This window comes from Asterias amurensis, chromosome 17 (genome assembly GCF_032118995.1).
Source record: "Asterias amurensis chromosome 17, ASM3211899v1".
NCBI classification, from domain to species: Eukaryota; Metazoa; Echinodermata; class Asteroidea; order Forcipulatida; family Asteriidae; genus Asterias; species Asterias amurensis.
Window position 1 is genome coordinate 7,847,426 of NC_092664.1, and position 17,362 is coordinate 7,864,787.

The following is a 17,362-nucleotide window of genomic DNA, read 5'->3' on the forward strand; positions in this document are numbered from 1 at the left end:
CTGAAAAATAATGTGCTTGCCCCAGATGGATGCATGCTCATGAGACATTCGGCCAACTTTAAGGCAAATTGTTTTCAAATACCTCAAAAGTTCAACTCTGGGATGAGTTTAGTTCTGAAAATATTATTTACAAAAAAAAAGAGAGCTTTGGGCATGAATCATGCCTATTGTTGTGCATTCGAGACTAAGACCCTGTTTAAAACCATGACTTCGGCTTTTGTAAATCGGCTCAGGCTAGCCTAGCGGGCTTTTTGCGTCACGCTCAGGGATACAGATGTTGGGCGCGATCGGTCAATCTGCGCGATCAACCGATCGCGCTGCGCTATCGACCGATCGCGCTGCGCTATTGAAATATCTATTGGTCGCGCAGCAATCGGTCGATCGCGCAGCAATCGGTCGATCGCGCAGCAATTGGTCGATCGCGCAACAATCGGTCGATCGCGCAACAATCGGGCGATCGCGCAACGTTCGGCAACGAACATGCGCGCGCGATCGGTCAATCTGCGCGATCAACCGATCGCGCTGCGCTATCGACCGATCGCGCTGCGCTATTGAAATATCTATTGGTCGCGCAGCAATCGGTCGATCGCGCAGCAATCGGTCGATCGCGCAACAATCGGTCGATCGCGCAACAATCGGTCGATCGCGCAACGTTCGGCAACGAACATGCGCGATCAACCGGTCGTGCGGGAATGGCTCGGCGCGATCGGCCGATTGTGCAGGAATGATTTTGCGCGATCGGCCGATAGTGCAGGAATGGTTATGAGCGATCGGCCGATTGTGCAGGAATGGAATTGCGCGATCGGCCGATTGTGCAGGAATTGTTTGGCGCGATCGGCTGATGTTCAGGGGCCGAATACACAAAGATGTAACATTGATTGTAACTGCAAATCAATCGTAGTGTGACGTCACTATATAAATCACTATGGTGATACTGAAAATTTGTCCTGCTATGCATTTTATTGCTTTGAGAAATCGCCCCAAGGAATAGTTTACTTGCACGATCGCGCAAAACTTTTCCTGCACGATCGGTTGATCGCGCAAAACTTTTCCTGCACTATCGGTCGATCGCGCAAATCCATTCCTGCACGATCGGTAGATCGCGCAAAGCCTTTCCTGCGCGATCTGCTGATAACGGGAAAAAATACTCGTAGCGCAATCGGTCAATCGCGCAAAGATGTCATTGCGCGATCGACCGATTGTTGCGCGATCGACCGATTGCTGCGCGACCAATTGATCTTAATTTGATCGTTCAATAGCGCAGCGCGATCGGTTGATCGCGCAGATTGACCGATCACGCCCAACACATGGAGAACGGAGCCTGGAGCTGATTCCAAAGCCGTGGTTTCGAAAAGGGCCATAAAGAACTTTTGCAGCGATTTGATAGTGCGCCCTCTATTGGTTGAATCGTCAGGTATGATCTGGTATCCAGACGCATCATCTAGTTATCGTCGGTGTGTGCGGCGTTAGGTTTGACAGCAACCAGTCTTAAAGTAAAACTTGTCACTTTCATTGTTGTGTACAAACTTTTTAGTTGTAGGCCTCTATGGCGTGTCAAACGTTGCATTATTCGATAATGTACAATATATGTGCGATGTTTCTCATATATATGCGATAATTGTCACATATGTGCGATATTCATTTGATGTATGCAATAAATGTAATATATATGCAATAAATGTAATATATATGCAATAAATATAATATATATGCAATAAATTGTAATATATGTGCGATAAATTGTAATATATGTGCGATAAATTGTAATATATGTGCGATAAATTGTAATATATGTGCGATAAATTGTAATATATGTGCGATAAATTGTAATATATGTGCGATAAATTGTAATATATGTGCGATAAATTGTAATATATGTGCGATAAATTGTAATATATGTGCGATAAATTGTAATATATGTGCGATAAATTGTAATATGTGTGCGATAAATTGTAATATATGTGCGATAAATTGTAATATATGTGCGATAAATTGTAATATATGTGCAATAATTTGCAATATATGTGCGATAATTTGCAATAGATATGTGATATTTTTTAATATCTGTTTGATAATTTTGTAGTATATTATATGCGATCATTTGTATGCGATGTTTTGTGACGGTATACATATGCGATAATTTAATATACATGTGCGATGTTCATTCTTATATATGTGCGAAAACGGAATTGTGGGTTATAGTATGGCTTCCTGTCCACTTGATCCCCGTATCCGTAATGTTTTAGATCGGGCCAGACTATACTCTGGACGGTATAGTATGGTTCCTATGGTTCAATGAGATTGGCGTAGGGTTTATAGTGATGGTCAGGGTACGAGACTCGAGCAGCGTATTTCCGAAACAGCCAGCCAGCCGCGTATTCGGATAATAGAACACATACAGTACAGGGAGGTGACAAAATGTTGCATTTTGCTCAAATCTGAAGGTGAAGATCTGTTTTACTCGAACGAATTCTGCAATATTAGCATAATTTAGAATTTTTAATTGATAATATGTCAATTTCATAGCTTCACATGATTAAAAAATAATTTTTAAAAAGTGAAAAACATTAACAAAACGTCAAAAAATGACCCGCAAACGAAAAGGCAAACATTTTTATTTTGTATTTTTTGCATTTTTTAATATGTCAAAAAAACATCACTGTGAAATACAAAACCATAACTTGAAAAGAATTTATACCCTTCGTTAAAACAAAACATTTAATTTGTAATCCAGAACTTTCAAGACTAATATAGTGGGCGTATCAAATTTTGGAGCTGGGTAAATTTGGTTCACTATCTAGTGGTTAATTAACCACAGTTATTCTGACGCCATTGTCAATGTACATTCCGCCCAATTACATAGACGGTGCACTTAAACACAATTTGAAAAGAATTTGAACCCTTCGTTAAGACAAAAAGTTGCTTTCTTGTTCCAGAACCTTGAAGGAAGATAGACTGGACGTATCAAATTTTGAGCTGGCTAAATTGGTCAACTATTATTGATTCTGCAATAAAAAGAAAATGTTTAAAGAAAATGTTTAAAGAAATTGTTTGTCTTATCGAAGGGTGTCACCACTTTTTGCTCGCGGCTGACATAACTATAAATGTGGTGACTAAGATTCAAAAAATTTGAAAAATGATTTTGCAAACAAGACACAGTTGAATTTTTATAGCACAAGAACTTTTAAATTTTATTGACAACAATTAAAAATAATCAATCATGAGTGTTTCAGATATAGCTCGGTAATTTACTAACTTTAACTGTTCTACGATTTAAAGTCACCTGGAAATAGAAGTGTTTTTCTTTCAAACATAAGAGTATATGCTTACGAACAATAAAACAATTTATTTAGTAATTGATAAGACAAACATTTTCTTTTTATTGCAGAATCAATAATAGTTGACCAATTTAGCCAGCTCAAAATTTGATACGTCCAGTCTATCTTCCTTCAAGATTCTGGAACAAGAAAGCAACTTTTTGTCTTAACGAAGGGTTCAAATTCTTTTCAAATTGTGTTTAAGTGCACCGTCTATGTAATTGGGCGGAATGTACATTGACAATGGCGTCAGAATAACTGTGGTTAATTAACCACTAGATAGTGAACCAAATTTACCCAGCTCCAAAATTTGATACGCCCACTATATTAGTCTTGAAAGTTCTGGATTACAAATTAAATGTTTTGTTTTAACGAAGGGTATAAATTCTTTTCAAGTTATGGTTTTGTATTTCACAGTGATGTTTTTTTGACATATTAAAAAATGCAAAAAATACAAAATAAAAATGTTTGCCTTTTCGTTTGCGGGTCATTTTTTGACGTTTTGTTAATGTTTTTCACTTTTTAAAAATTATTTTTTTAATCATGTGAAGCTATGAAATTGACATATTATCAATTAAAAATTCTAAATTATGCTAATATTGCAGAATTCGTTCGAGTAAAACAGATCTTCACCTTCAGATTTGAGCAAAATGCAACATTTTGTCACCTCCCTGTACTGTATGTGTTCTATTATCCGAATACGCGGCTGGCTGGCTATTTCGGAAATACGCTGCTCGAGTCTCGTACCCTGACCATCACTATAAACCCTACGACAATCTCATTGAACCATAGGAACCATACTATACCGTCCAGAGTATAGTCTGGCCCGATCTAAAACATTACGGATACGGGGATCAAGTGGACAGGAAGCGTACTATATCCCACAATTCCGTTTTCGCACATATAAGAACGAACATCGCACATGTATATTAAATTATCGCATATGTATACCGTCACAAAACATCGCATACAAATGATCGCATATAATATACTACAAAATTATCAAACATATATTAAAACTTATCGCATCTCTATTGCAAATTATCGCACATATATTGCAAATTATTGCACATATATTACAATTTATCGCACATATATTACAATTTATCGCACATATATTACAATTTATCGCACACATATTACAATTTATCGCACATATATTACAATTTATCGCACATATATTACAATTTATCGCACATATATTACAATTTATTGCATATATATTACATTTATTGCATATGTATTACATTTGTTGCATATATATTACATTTATTGCATATATATTACATTTATTGCATACATCAAATGAATATCGCACATATGTGACAATTATCGCATATATATGAGAAACATCGCACATATATTGTACATTATCGAATAATGCAACGTTTGACACGCCATAGGCCTCTACATATGAAGACCTAGTGCAATTGTTTACGTTAATTATTCCCCATCTGTGCGGCAGTATACCAATCAATACTTGTTGGTGCTTTTTTCGTCGGTTCACCTCCACTAACCATTAACCAGTGTTTCAGCAGAGGAGAGTGTACCAGACAAAATGTCTCAGACTCAGAGTCAGAGTCAGACACGGTGAGTACACACACTACACTAACAGTCTACACTTTCTTAAAACAAAAAATCCTCTTAACATCGGTCCTACTACTTGCCGTCAACTCGCCGACTTGCCGTCAACTCGCCGTCAACTCATTTTCGTGCTGTCAACTCATTAAATTTACATGAAAAATCTTTAAAAAGGGCACGGAAGTGTTAAGTCTGGGCTAAACTACATATTTCTCATGGTTTTCGGTAAACATTCATTCACTAAAATAGTTGCGATAACGTAACCCTCCTGCCGACGGCGGAGCCGGAGGGTTACGAGCCGCTTCAATGGATTCAGGGCGAAATGGTCAAACACGTACAATTTCGACAGCTAGTCAGCAGATTTGCTCCATTTTTACCACTTTTGAAAATCATGACACAAATTCTAGAAACACAAACTTGATCCTCAATGTCTAATGAATCCTACAATAGCACACAAAACACCATTGAGGATCTAATTTGAAGAAAAGGCACAAAAACTTACCAGATTTCCGAGCGAAAGACCCAGGTTGAAAATTTGAACCTGAGGGGGGCGGAGCTTCGACCGTGTGTGCACGTCACCGGGGGGGTCAACGACTCAGCGCTGCGTGTGGTGCATTGTGTATCCCGGTAACTGTTTAGCCGTAGTCTTGATCCAAGACCATTGATGTTGCGCGGTCACACACAACCAACGTTCCGTTCTATGCACGGCGAAAACTGTACACGCTTGTTATAATCGGAACGTTAGTGGGCGCTCTGTTTCTCTGATTTCCGCATCTCACCGCGTATACAAGACTAAGGCTGCACATTTGCAGGGATACAGAATGCACCCCACACACGCAGCGAGTCCGTGTCGCGCACAAACAGCCGAAGCTCCGCCCCCCTCAGGTTCGAATTTTCAACCTGGGTCTTTCGCTCAGGAATCTGTTAAGTTTTTGTGACTTTTATTTCCTCAATGGTGTTTTGAGTGATATTGTAGGACTCATTAGACATTGAGGATCAAGTTCGTGTTTCTAGAATTTCTGTCATGATTTTTAAAAGTGGTAAAAATGGAGCGAATCTGCTGACTAGCTGTCGAAATTGTACGTGTTTGACCATTTCGCCCTGAATCGATTGAAGCGAGTCGTAACCCTCCGGCTACGCCGTCGGCAGGAGGGTTACGTTATCGCAACTATCACTAAAACAACTTTGTGTTTTTAAAAAAAGTACCAATCTAGACATCTTGGGCCAAGACTAATCTGATTAGTAATCAATGTGAAAAAGCAAGATGGCGGTTGACGGTTTTGCTGCTTCGAGATAAATAGAGCCGGGGGGTGACTTTGTCAGGGGACACTTGAGCATGGGCTTTTATTGCCATGTACCATTCAATCACCCACTTTTGAATGTGTTGATCATTGAAATAATACTTACTTGTTCATCCTTTTTTGTAGGAGACACATGAGAAAGCGAAAAGCAAGTCCCATTCCAACAGAGAAAGCAGCATCATATAAAAGAGTGAGACAGATTCAACCAAATGGTTTCATAATACAAAATACAATGTCCAGAGGTGAGTTAAAGGTTTATGCAACAGGGCTTGGAAAAAAACCAGGACCACAGGCCCGAGGGGAGTGATTTTAGCCTCCGGCCAGTAAACTCGGGGCTGGACAAGTTCAACAGTGGTCTTGCAAAAATTTCATCTTTGAGAGGGCAAGACCATTTTCATTGTGCAAAGGGCACTTCAATTGGGAGATCTTAAAGTCTATCGACCAAGACCAGAGGCAATACATGGCCCCCATGTAATTTCTGGCCTGGTCTTTTTTTTTCAATCGACTAAAAACACCTCATTAAAAGCACTGGACACTTGGTAATTACTCAAAATAATTAATATTGTACTTTGTAACAAGTAATGGAAAGCTTTTGATAGTATTAAACATTGTGAGAAACTGCTCCCTCCGAAGCGAAGTAGGTTTTGAGAAAGGAGTAATTTCTCACTAAAGAATTAAAAGACTTCGGAGGAAGTTTGTTCAAGATTGATTAATAATTGTTTTGGTCTTTATCTAAAGTGATTATAATCTAACTTATTTCACTTTGAAATACATGTATTTTTGATTTTGTGTGTGATTTTTTTTCTTCAGGTAAGGGCGTATTTGCCAACAAGGATTTTGAGGAAGGGGAATTCTTATTAACTTACCATGGGGAGTTAGTAACGGCAGAGGAAGGTAACAGGAGGGAATGTATAGAAAGAACTGGATATCGCAGATTCTTTCAATGTCACCATTCGGGAAAGACAGTTAGAATGTGGTGAGTATAAACATTTTGTGATTAGAGATTAGAGATAGTTACATGGTGTTACCGCAAACTCTTCTATATCTTATCTCCACCATGCAAAGTTTCAAATCCTACTTGTGTGTTTATTATTTAGTCATACAAAATTACCTTTGAAGAAAATAATCTGTACGCATTGAGGAGAGAGAGCCATCTAGAAAGCCACATGGACTGTATGACCCTACATGCATGTAGGTGCCAATGGGAATTGGTGTGTTTTCATGAAAAACTAGGAATGAACTGATTTTATATCTTTATTTTCGAAACGCTTTTGGAAGGCAAATCAGTTAAAAACAGCACATTGGATAAACATGAACTTTCAATGTGCCAAATAGGATACCAGATAAAAGTTGAACCTGCCCCCCCAGAAGTGAATTTTATACCAGCGTGCACAGCCACAAACATGAGCAAACTTTTTTTTACAAAGACACCAACTGTGATGCTATCAAGCTTTGAATGAGTCAGTTGTCGAACGACTGCAACACTTACCAACTGGACCACCGAGACAGCCCAGTAGCTAGCGGCAGTTGGAATCCTATATCTTAGCAGCGGGTACTGCAACGATTTAAGAGGTGTTAAATTTGCCTGGGTGACAATATTATTTTTGGTTTTACCCTTACACTGATGTGTATTAGCACTAAGTACTCAGTATTATTATCTCTGGTTTTGTGGAAAAAAAATTACAAGCATATTACTCCAGTGGGAGTCGAACCCACGACTTTTGCATTGCTAGAGCAGTGTCTTATACCATTACCAATAAGACCACCGAGATTGCCCGGTAGCTACAGGCATTTTTTCTTTTTCAGAAAAGTTCTATATCCCCGGTGCAAATTTACTATCTTAACATTGAGATACATTGTAGCTACATGTACATCAGTGAACTTTAATTTATTCGTGCTATTCCCACATGTATTCAATTTGAAATTTCTCTTTTGGCTGAAACCCAGTGTTGATGCCTCCCAGGATTGTATAAATGAAGGCCTAACACTTGGCAGACTTGTCAACCATGGAAGTCAAGGAAGGAGAAATGCTGAAATGAACATTGTGGTGATTGATGAGTCCCCAACGGCTTGCCTCTTTGCTTTGACCAAGATTCGCCAAGATGAAGAGATTCTGTATGATTATGGCACTCTTGAGGCAAGCTTGCCATGGAATATACAAGTAAGTCACACTACTGCATTGCCAGGAATATGTGTTAAAACCATAGAGTTATACATGTATATAAGAACCAGAGGGCGCACTGCCCTAGTTATGCTGCCCGATATGCGGCCATTTTGTAAGTTAAAACAAAAATAGCATTATCACACACACAAACGTGTACTTCATATTCAACGTGCAGATAACGTTCATCGTACAAATGGCGCATGTGTCTCCTTGTGGTCCCGTTGCGTTTGTGCTCGCAGCATCACCATTGCGCCCCCTAGTTCTTATATATAACTTGTATGGTTCAAACCTTATTAAATTAGTTGTTGATCAATCAAGGGCTTATCAATCAATCAATCGATCAATCAGGTCTAGGCCATACTGCATCTCCAGCCTGCCTAGTGATCTTGGTCCAGGGCCAAATTTTAGAAACCCTGCTTTTACACAAAAAGATGTTTTGCACAACAAAATTATGCTTATCAGAATAAGATAACCAGCCAAACTACAACGTACTCATAAAGCTGTTGAGTAGAAAATACTGCCTGGCAAGTTTCTTTGCTAAGCAAAAAATTAGTGAGGCAGCAATGGTGACTCTATAGTATTCTGTTTTTGTAAGCTTGTTTTGCCATAAAGTATGCTAACAGGCTTAATGTCACAAGAAATATTTTATGTTTAGGGGGACTACTTGAAAATATTGCTGTTATTTAATACATTCACCATTTTAACATTTCAGAAGAAAATGCCCTTGCGTGGTGCTGGTGATGTGGTCTTGCCTGTTGCTGGTGATGGCGACAAGCCTTATGTTGGTGATGTGGTCTTGCCTAATGATGCTGACTCGTGTGTAAATGAATCTGACGTTGATTCAAATCCGTCTTTCAATATTCCTATCAAAGTTGAGCCAGATGATCATCAAGAGATAGTTTGTGCCACTTCTGAGACTTTAACGCTATCTTCGTCAATTGATACTCATCCTGAGAATGGTGTACCCAGTCCTGATGTTGATGACGGAAATATTTTGGAAGGTTCCAATGGTGATGCTGTCCCAACGGAGGGATTCTCCTCAGACAACTCAGATAGTGAAAATTTGCCTATTTTCTGTCAGCCAGTTATAAAGCTGGGAAACAAAAGAGTTTACAACAAACGCCAAGCATGCCTTTTCTGTGGAGATCTGAAAACTAAAATAAGCAAACATCTGCTTCAGACACACATGGACAAAGATGTTGTAGCCCATATTGCTGCATTGCCAGTCAAATCAAACGAGAGATCTAAAGCGCTGGAACTCGTAAGGAACCGAGGGAATTTTTTTCACAATAGAATGGTCTTGGACACAAATGAGGGAGAGATCATTTTGGTTCGAAGACCATCTCCGGAGGAGTTTGACATTGAAATGTATGGGCCATGCCCGGATTGCTTGGGATTCTACCGACGCAATGACTTATGGAAACATGTCAGATATCAGTGTGTAGCGAGGTCAGATGAGAAGCTGGATGAGCATCATGGAAGGACTGTGAGAAGCCTGAAAATGGAAAGCGATGTCCTCCTTAAGAAATGTGAAGGTGCCACGACGTTTGTAAGATCCGTCTTGGAATCTATGAAAGATGACGACATCACTCATATCTGTAAGAAAGATCCTCTAATCATTGAATTAGGCAACAGTCGCGGTCGCAAGTGTTGCGGAATGGATACGCGGAAAGCAAGGCATTATGTAGCTCAGGAAATGCGACAAGCTGCGCGCCTGCTGCAGAATCTCAGAACTCTTGACTCAAAGGGGAAACATTCCATTGATGAGTTCCTCACACCGGACGAGTTTGACACTGTTATCAGAGGAGTGCAGATGACTGCAGGACAAAGTGAACAGAGCTGCCAGGACCTTTCGGTATGCACTGAACCGATGGATCGTCCATCACTTGCACTGAAAATTGGCCACAGCTTGAGCAAACTAGGAGCAATTAAGCGATACCAGGCGCTGATGCAGCAAAACAAACTCAAAGAGCTGGAGGCTGACAGGTTTTTAACACTCAAAGAGGCGGAGTGGCCAGAGAAAGTGTCTTCGGAAGCCCTCACGACGATGTCACAGCGGAAGATCAACAAAGTTGTGGAGCTTCCTGTAGCAGCAGATATACAGAAGTTCTGGTCCTTTCTGCGGGAGGAAATTATGAGTACAGTCAAGCAGATTAAGGAGAACGGACCATCTGCAAGTCTGTATCGGAGATGTCAGGAGCTGGTTCTCGCTCGTCTCATAACGTTCAATAAACGGCATGCTGGAGAAGTCGAACAGATAAAGTAAGAACTCAAAACAATTGCAGGTGAATTATGAAAAAGTGAAAAAGAAAAGCAAAATTTTCAACAAAATACAGAAAAAGGATTTACCTGAAAGACAATGTTTATTGATTATTTTTTAGACAGGGTAGCCTTTAATATCTGTATTCAAATACACTGTGCTGCTTTGCTGATGATGAAAGGAAATATTCCTCAAAAATTAAATGTTAATTTTTGTATAAATATCTCATCAGGTGAGGTTTGTGGTAGCACCATGTGTTAATCTCTTCTGAGTAATGTTGGCTCTAAAAAGAATCCCTGGTTTTACTCTTTCACTTTCCAAAAGCGCTTTGAGACTTCATTGTAACTTTGCATTATATAAAAACTGTTCCTTATTATTGTTTACTATTATTATTGACAACTGAGCATTTCAATCAGAATGCATTTCAGTAAGCTTTGAATGTTTTCAGTCTTGTGAAGACGATCAGAGCGTACTTATCAAAGCGCTGAGTTGTCAACCACCAGGGCCCAATTTCATAGAGCTGCTAAGCACGAAAATTTGCTTAGCATGAAATTTCTTCCTTGATAACAATAGGATTACCAACCAAATTTCCATGTGATTTTCAGGATTTATAAGCAAACAACAGCTGATTACCAGTAACAAGCAATATGCAACAAATGAAAATTTGGTTGGTAATCCTGTTTTACTGAAGGAAGAAATTTCATGTTAGCAAATTTGTTGTGCTTAGCAGCTCTATGAAATTGGGCCCTGTTCTTTTCAGAACCAACACTACTCCAAAAGAGATTTACACATGGTGCTACCACAAACCTCACTTGGGCTCAAATTCATAAAGCTAACTTAAGCACAAAGTACTGCTTGACAAATTTCTTTGCTAAGCAGAAATTGAGTGGGGCACCAGTATTAATAACAATGTGAATCTGTAATTTTGGCTGGGAACCTTTTTCTGTGCTTTGGAAGTTTTTGTGCTCAATTTCATGGCTCGAGTTTTGTATGCAAAGAATGCATAGAAACATGGAGTGTGCCCGCACACAAGCAGAAAATTCCCTGCTAAAACCTGTAAAATATGCTTGATGTAAACCAAAATTCCCTGCGCCTGTTCTTTGCAGGCGGTAAGCAGAGCCATGAAAATAGGCCCTGATGTTATACTTTCAGGTCTTGAACATCGCTCCTGAAGGGCACAGAAATTTCTTTGCAAAGGGCACCACAGCAAAAGCACAGGGCACCACAGCACTTGATGTGGGTGCCGTGTAGTGCTGGGCGAATAGTGAAATTTGGTATTTGGTTAACCGCTGGCCAACTACCCGAAATTAACTTAATTTATGCTGTTTATGCTGTCTTAATAGAAGTTTCATAAGGATTCAGACAAGACATTCCTATCAGTTGTCGCCCCGACGATCGCCGATAATAGGATTATCCCGTTACTTGGTTGTACAGTAATTACTCGACTATCCGATTTATAAATAGGTATTCGTGCCCCTTGCGGATATCTGGTTAAGAAAAAAAGGCATTCGCGGTTACGATTAGAAAAACCTATTAAAGGCAGTGGACACTTTTGGTAATTGTCAAAGTTTAGCCTTCACGGTTGGTGTATCGCAACATATGCATAAAATAACAAACCTGTGAAAATTTCGGCTCAATCGGTCTTCGAAGTTGCGAGATAATAATGAAAGAAAAAAACACCCTTGTCACACAAAGTTGTGTGCATTTAGATGGTTGATTTCGAGACCTCAAGTTCTAAATCTGAGGTCTCGAAATCAAATTCGTGGTAAATAGCTTCTTTCTTGAAAACTATGGCACTTCAGAGGGAGCCGTTTCTCACAATGTTTTATACCATCAACCTCTCCCCATTACTCAACACCAAGAAAGGTTTTATGCTAATAATTATTTTGAGTAATTACCAATAGTGTCCACTGCCTTTAACCTGATATACGAATTATTCGCCCAGGCCTAGTGCCAGGGGTTAGTTTTAGGCTTGTACTTTCACCATGCAAAGTTTTAAACCCTACTTATAAAACTATCTATTTATTCCAGGGTACAGACATACACGGAGCGTCCAGACTTGGAGGGTTCTAGCATCCAAGAGGTCAAGAAGCACCTGACCCCACTTGAACAGGAACTTCTGATGAAGCTGGATATGATTCACACTAGCGGTCAAAACGGAAACAAAGTACCTATTCTTTTACCAACAGAATGTCGGCCAGCACTTGAATTAATGTTATCACACCGTGAAGCCTTCATCAGCAGCACAAACAAGTACATGTTTGCACGACCAGGTTACGATAGTAACATTAGAGGATGCGATTGTATGAGGGACCTCACTAGCGAAGCAGGTCTGGAGAAGCCGCACCTACTCAGGTCCGCTCAAACGAGAAAGTATACCGCCACGGTCAGCCAGATTCTCAGTTTGAAGGACAATCAGCTGGAGTGGCTAGCTGATCATCTTGGCCACAGTGTCCAGGTGCCAGGGGACTTCTATCACGTGTCAGAACCAAGCCTGGAGCTCACTAAAATAGCAAAGTTGATGCTGGCTGTTGAGAGTGGAAGACAGGGATCGTTTAGCGGGAAGACACTGGATGAAATTAATTTGGAAGGTAATGTAAATGTTATATCAATTTTTTTTTTTTTTTATTTTTTATTTTTTTATGCACCTCGCAAAACACACAAGGCCTGAAGGCGACTTCAAGGTGAAGGCTACAATTATTTTTTGTTTCCAGAGGCCGTTGCCTCCTACTCTTAAGGCTGAAACAGGGTTACCCCCTTTTACATTCCATATGGATGTTGGCTTGGGTATCATCAATCCGAAGTCTGGCCGGTATAGCAGAAAGCACTACTTCCCCAAACAATGCTCATTGTGCTGTGAACATTATTACCCCAGATCACTGGACCATTTATTTCATTCCTTAAACTTTCTCAACTTCCTTGGGAATATACAGGCCCTGCTGCCAAGTACTTGCACTAAACTAAATCAGACATAAGATCCTCTACCCTCACAGGTACCCATTTACCCTAGAGTGAAGAGGAAGCATCTGTAGTTAAGTGGGTTGCTTACAGGCACTGGACACTATTGGTTATTACTCAAAATAATTATTATCAAAAGACCTTTCTTGATAACAAGTACCATGGAGAGGTTGATAGTATAAAACATTGTGAGAAATGGCTCCCTCTGAAGTGATGTAGTTTTCAGGAAAGAAGGAATTTGATTTTGAGACCTCAGATTTGCATATGTTGCTCTATATGTTGAGATACACCAACTGTGAAGATTAGTCTTTGACAATTACTAATAGTGTCCAATGTCTTTAAGGATACAGGTGTCATGACTAGGGTTCAAAACCACATAAGGATGACTAAGCGATTAAAATCGTGCTGGCACTCTGCCAACTGAGCTATACAGCCTTAAAGACACTGGACACTATTGATAATTGCAAAAGACCAGTCTTCGCACTTGCTGTATCTCAACATATACATAAAATAACAAACCTTTGAAAATTTAAGCTCAAATTCAAAATCTGAGGTCTCAAAATCAAATTCGTAGAAATTACTTTTTTCTCAAAAACTACAAAGCTTGAGAGGGAGCCGTTTCTTACAATGTTTTATACTATCAACCTCGTTACCAAGTAAAGTTTTATGCTAATAATAAATTTGAGTAATTACCAATAGTGTCCACTGCCTTTAATGTTGTTATTTTGTCATAATATTTGTCTTCCGGGGTGCCAGTCAGCAATTGGAAATTTGGTTGGTTATCCTGTTTTTAGAAAATTTTTGTGCTAAGCAGCTCTATGAAATTGGGCCCATGACTACTGTCCTGTACAGTATTTCAGTTTCAAATTTGTATAAACCTTTGTTTGACCATCAGTTTACAAAGCATCCAGCTGGCTTGGCTTATTTGTTGTCCTTTATTTAGTTTGATATTGATTTTTTCTTGTAATGGTATGTAAATAACATATTTATTTAGAGTTGCGTTAACTTTAAACTGATCCTTTGTTTTCAGACATACCAATAAGTGTTGAAGAAGATGATGATTATGATGACCTGTCCTGTTCACAACCATCCACATCAAATAGCAAGTAGTCCCAATCACATCCATCCACGCCATCACGACCATCCTCTTCAAGGAGCAAACAGTCCACATCTCGACCATCCTCGTCAAGGAGCAAATATTCCCCATCTCAACCATCCGTTTCAAGCAGCACAACCATCCTCGTCACAAACAAAGCATTCCAGTCAACAACCATCCGTTCTAAGCAGCAAACAGGCCACATCTCGACCATCCTCCTCAAGCAGCAAACAGTCCACATCTCAACAGTCTGTTTCAAGCAGCATTTATACTCATCCTCGTCGCACACAAAGCAATCCAGTCAACAACCATCCACACCAAGCAGCAAGTACTATGTAGTCTAGTTAACAACCATCCCTGTGAAGCAGCAAACAGTCAACATCTCAACCATCTGTTTCAAGCAGCACAACCATCCTTGTCATAAGCAGTTAACAACCATCTGTTCAAAGCAGCAAGCAGTCCAGATCTTAACCATCCATGCTCAATTTTCAAGAAAGAAGTAATTTTCCACGAATTTGATTTCGAGACCTCAGAATTAGTTTCTTAGTTGAGTACCGTTAGTCAACTACTCAATGTCTTTAAAGGCACTGGACACAATTTAGTTTAAATTTAGCTTTACCTAGTAATTTATTTATTTTCTTACTATTAGCTATTACCTTTAAGGGGCTTGGAAACACTCTCCCCCCCCCTCCACCACCACTGGAAGCAAAAGGGCCAATATTAATAGTACACATGTGTGTTATTAATATTGGCCCTTTGGCTACATGTATGTATAGTTCCAATATGTATTCAGAGTTTATTTACTTCCCAGCAGTTCTCTATTTATCCACGAATCCAGTATATTTTTGGGGAAACTCCCCCCCCCCTCTCTTAGATTATAATAATAATAATAATAATTGTGGCTTCTTATAGCGCACATGTCCGTCACTCAGTGACGCTCCTGGCGCTGGAACATACAGTATTTCCTGCAAGATGAGGGACTACGTTTGAATTATGAAACCTTATTCTGATAGCACCATGGAATGCAGAATAGTCCTTTCATGACCCCACTAGGTTAAACCGATACCAAATGGGGAGGCCCAACCCTTCCGTGAAACTTACTTTACATTGCTTTCAACTAAAAACAACTGATTTGGTATAATTATTACTTGAAAGTAAAAGTAAAAGTATCGGCCTTCATGGCCTCGCAGGAAATTGTCTATTTGCATTTTATCCGAGTCTTGAGTCCATTTTGGTTTTTTTAGACCCCTAGTTTGAGCGATATTGGTCATGATTTCTTTAGCAGGTAACACGCATTCAAGGCTGTTATTAAAACTGTTACCTTTGAAACCATATTCATTGAGACTTTCTGGGATTGTTTTCATTTCCCATCAACCTTGCGTACAAACATTGCAAGCAATGAACTACACAAACCTTTGTATTGTAATTTTGTTTTCATGAAAATTCAAGTAGGCCTATTTCCAAAATCAAAAATGCTAAAGATCTGCTGCTCAAATTTTGAAGACTTGTTCCGTTTTGTTTGTCAATTAGGCCTCTAAAAAATGGCCTAAGATTGCACCACACAGCGCATCTAGAATGCACAATTTTCCCTGGCTCTTCCAACTACCATGTACACATGTACAATCAATAAACTACACATGTACAATAAACTACACGTACAATAATGGCACCACAACTACACGTTCAATAATCTTCCCCAACTACTCGTTCAATAATGGCTCCTCAACTACACGTTCAATGATGGCTATCCAACTACACATTCAAAAATGGCAATGGGGATCCTTTACTGAACGTGTAGTTGGGAATTCATTAATGAACGTGTAGTTGGGGTAAGCCATTATTGAACGTTCAAAAATATTGAAGTTGGCTCCCCCAACTACACGTTCAATAATGTAGGGACGGGTCTCTACACACACACACACACACACGTGCGTGATCGTCTCCAAACGACAGCTAACTTGCTGCCACTCTCGCCTCATACATGTCAAACCGACCCGCCGACATCACTGGTGTGGAAGAGTCGCCCTAGGAAGATTGGTCCTCACTTTGGCCACGGTCTAAACACTATTCAGGAAGGAATGGATAGTGTCGTAGAACTTTCTGTGAGTATAATTTTGTATCGATAAATACCCCAGACAGTTTCTCTACTCCTATTGGTGGAGAGTGCGTCACGTGGGTGTGCATAAACCTTTTGTTAACGCGACCTTGCACCTGTTCTTATAAGATAGACAGTTTCTTCATTCCTATTGGTCGAGAGCAACGGCTGAAATAGTCGTGCCACATCACGCGATACGCGCGACGCCCACATCATTCCCTTATAAGGTGTTGTTTACGCGAGGGCAGCGGAGGGCTCTACCATTTCATAGCTGGAGGGGTGTTGTGTTGAAAGAATTATCATTTAACAATTATAATTTTTGCATTTGTTTTACTTTTTGACCAAAAAGTGATGATGGTTTTGACCGAAAAGGTATTTATGAATGGGAAACAAAGTGTGTTGAATTGGTTTTCAACTAGTGGTTTAAACCCGCCGAGGCCTGGTTCTTGATAATTTACCTCGACTTCGTCTCGGTAAGTTATCAAGAACCAGACCTCGTTGGGATTAAACCACTAGTTGAAAACCTCTTCACCACACATTGATTCCCTTATTTAAAATAATGACACTAAAGAAGAGGAGAAGAGTTTTTT

At 39.6% G+C, this 17,362-nt stretch overlaps 2 protein-coding genes across 4 annotated transcripts in view; both read left to right on the forward strand.

Annotated features, from left to right (window-relative positions):
* Positions 1-1,506: 1,506 nt before the first annotated feature.
* LOC139949666 (uncharacterized) lies at positions 1,507-15,953 on the forward strand. Its single transcript, XM_071948127.1, has 8 exons — positions 1,507-1,540; positions 4,721-4,907; positions 6,326-6,441; positions 7,010-7,175; positions 8,147-8,360; positions 9,076-10,625; positions 12,655-13,214; positions 14,612-15,953. Exons 2-8 carry the CDS (start codon positions 4,876-4,878, stop codon positions 14,689-14,691), a joined length of 2,718 nt encoding a protein of 905 aa, XP_071804228.1. The 5' UTR covers positions 1,507-1,540; positions 4,721-4,875; the 3' UTR covers positions 14,692-15,953.
* Positions 15,954-16,628: 675 nt separating this feature from the next.
* The window catches only part of LOC139949663 (scavenger receptor cysteine-rich domain-containing protein DMBT1-like), a 30,616-nt gene continuing 29,882 nt past the window's right edge, over positions 16,629-17,362 (forward strand). For 2 of the 3 annotated variants that reach the window (XM_071948120.1, XM_071948122.1), the window contains exon 1: positions 16,629-16,779. The gene's annotated coding sequence lies outside the window, so the exon portion shown is untranslated. Of the gene's footprint in view, positions 16,780-17,074; positions 17,145-17,362 lie in introns of those variants that run through there. The other variant, XM_071948121.1, reaches the window with a different exon arrangement.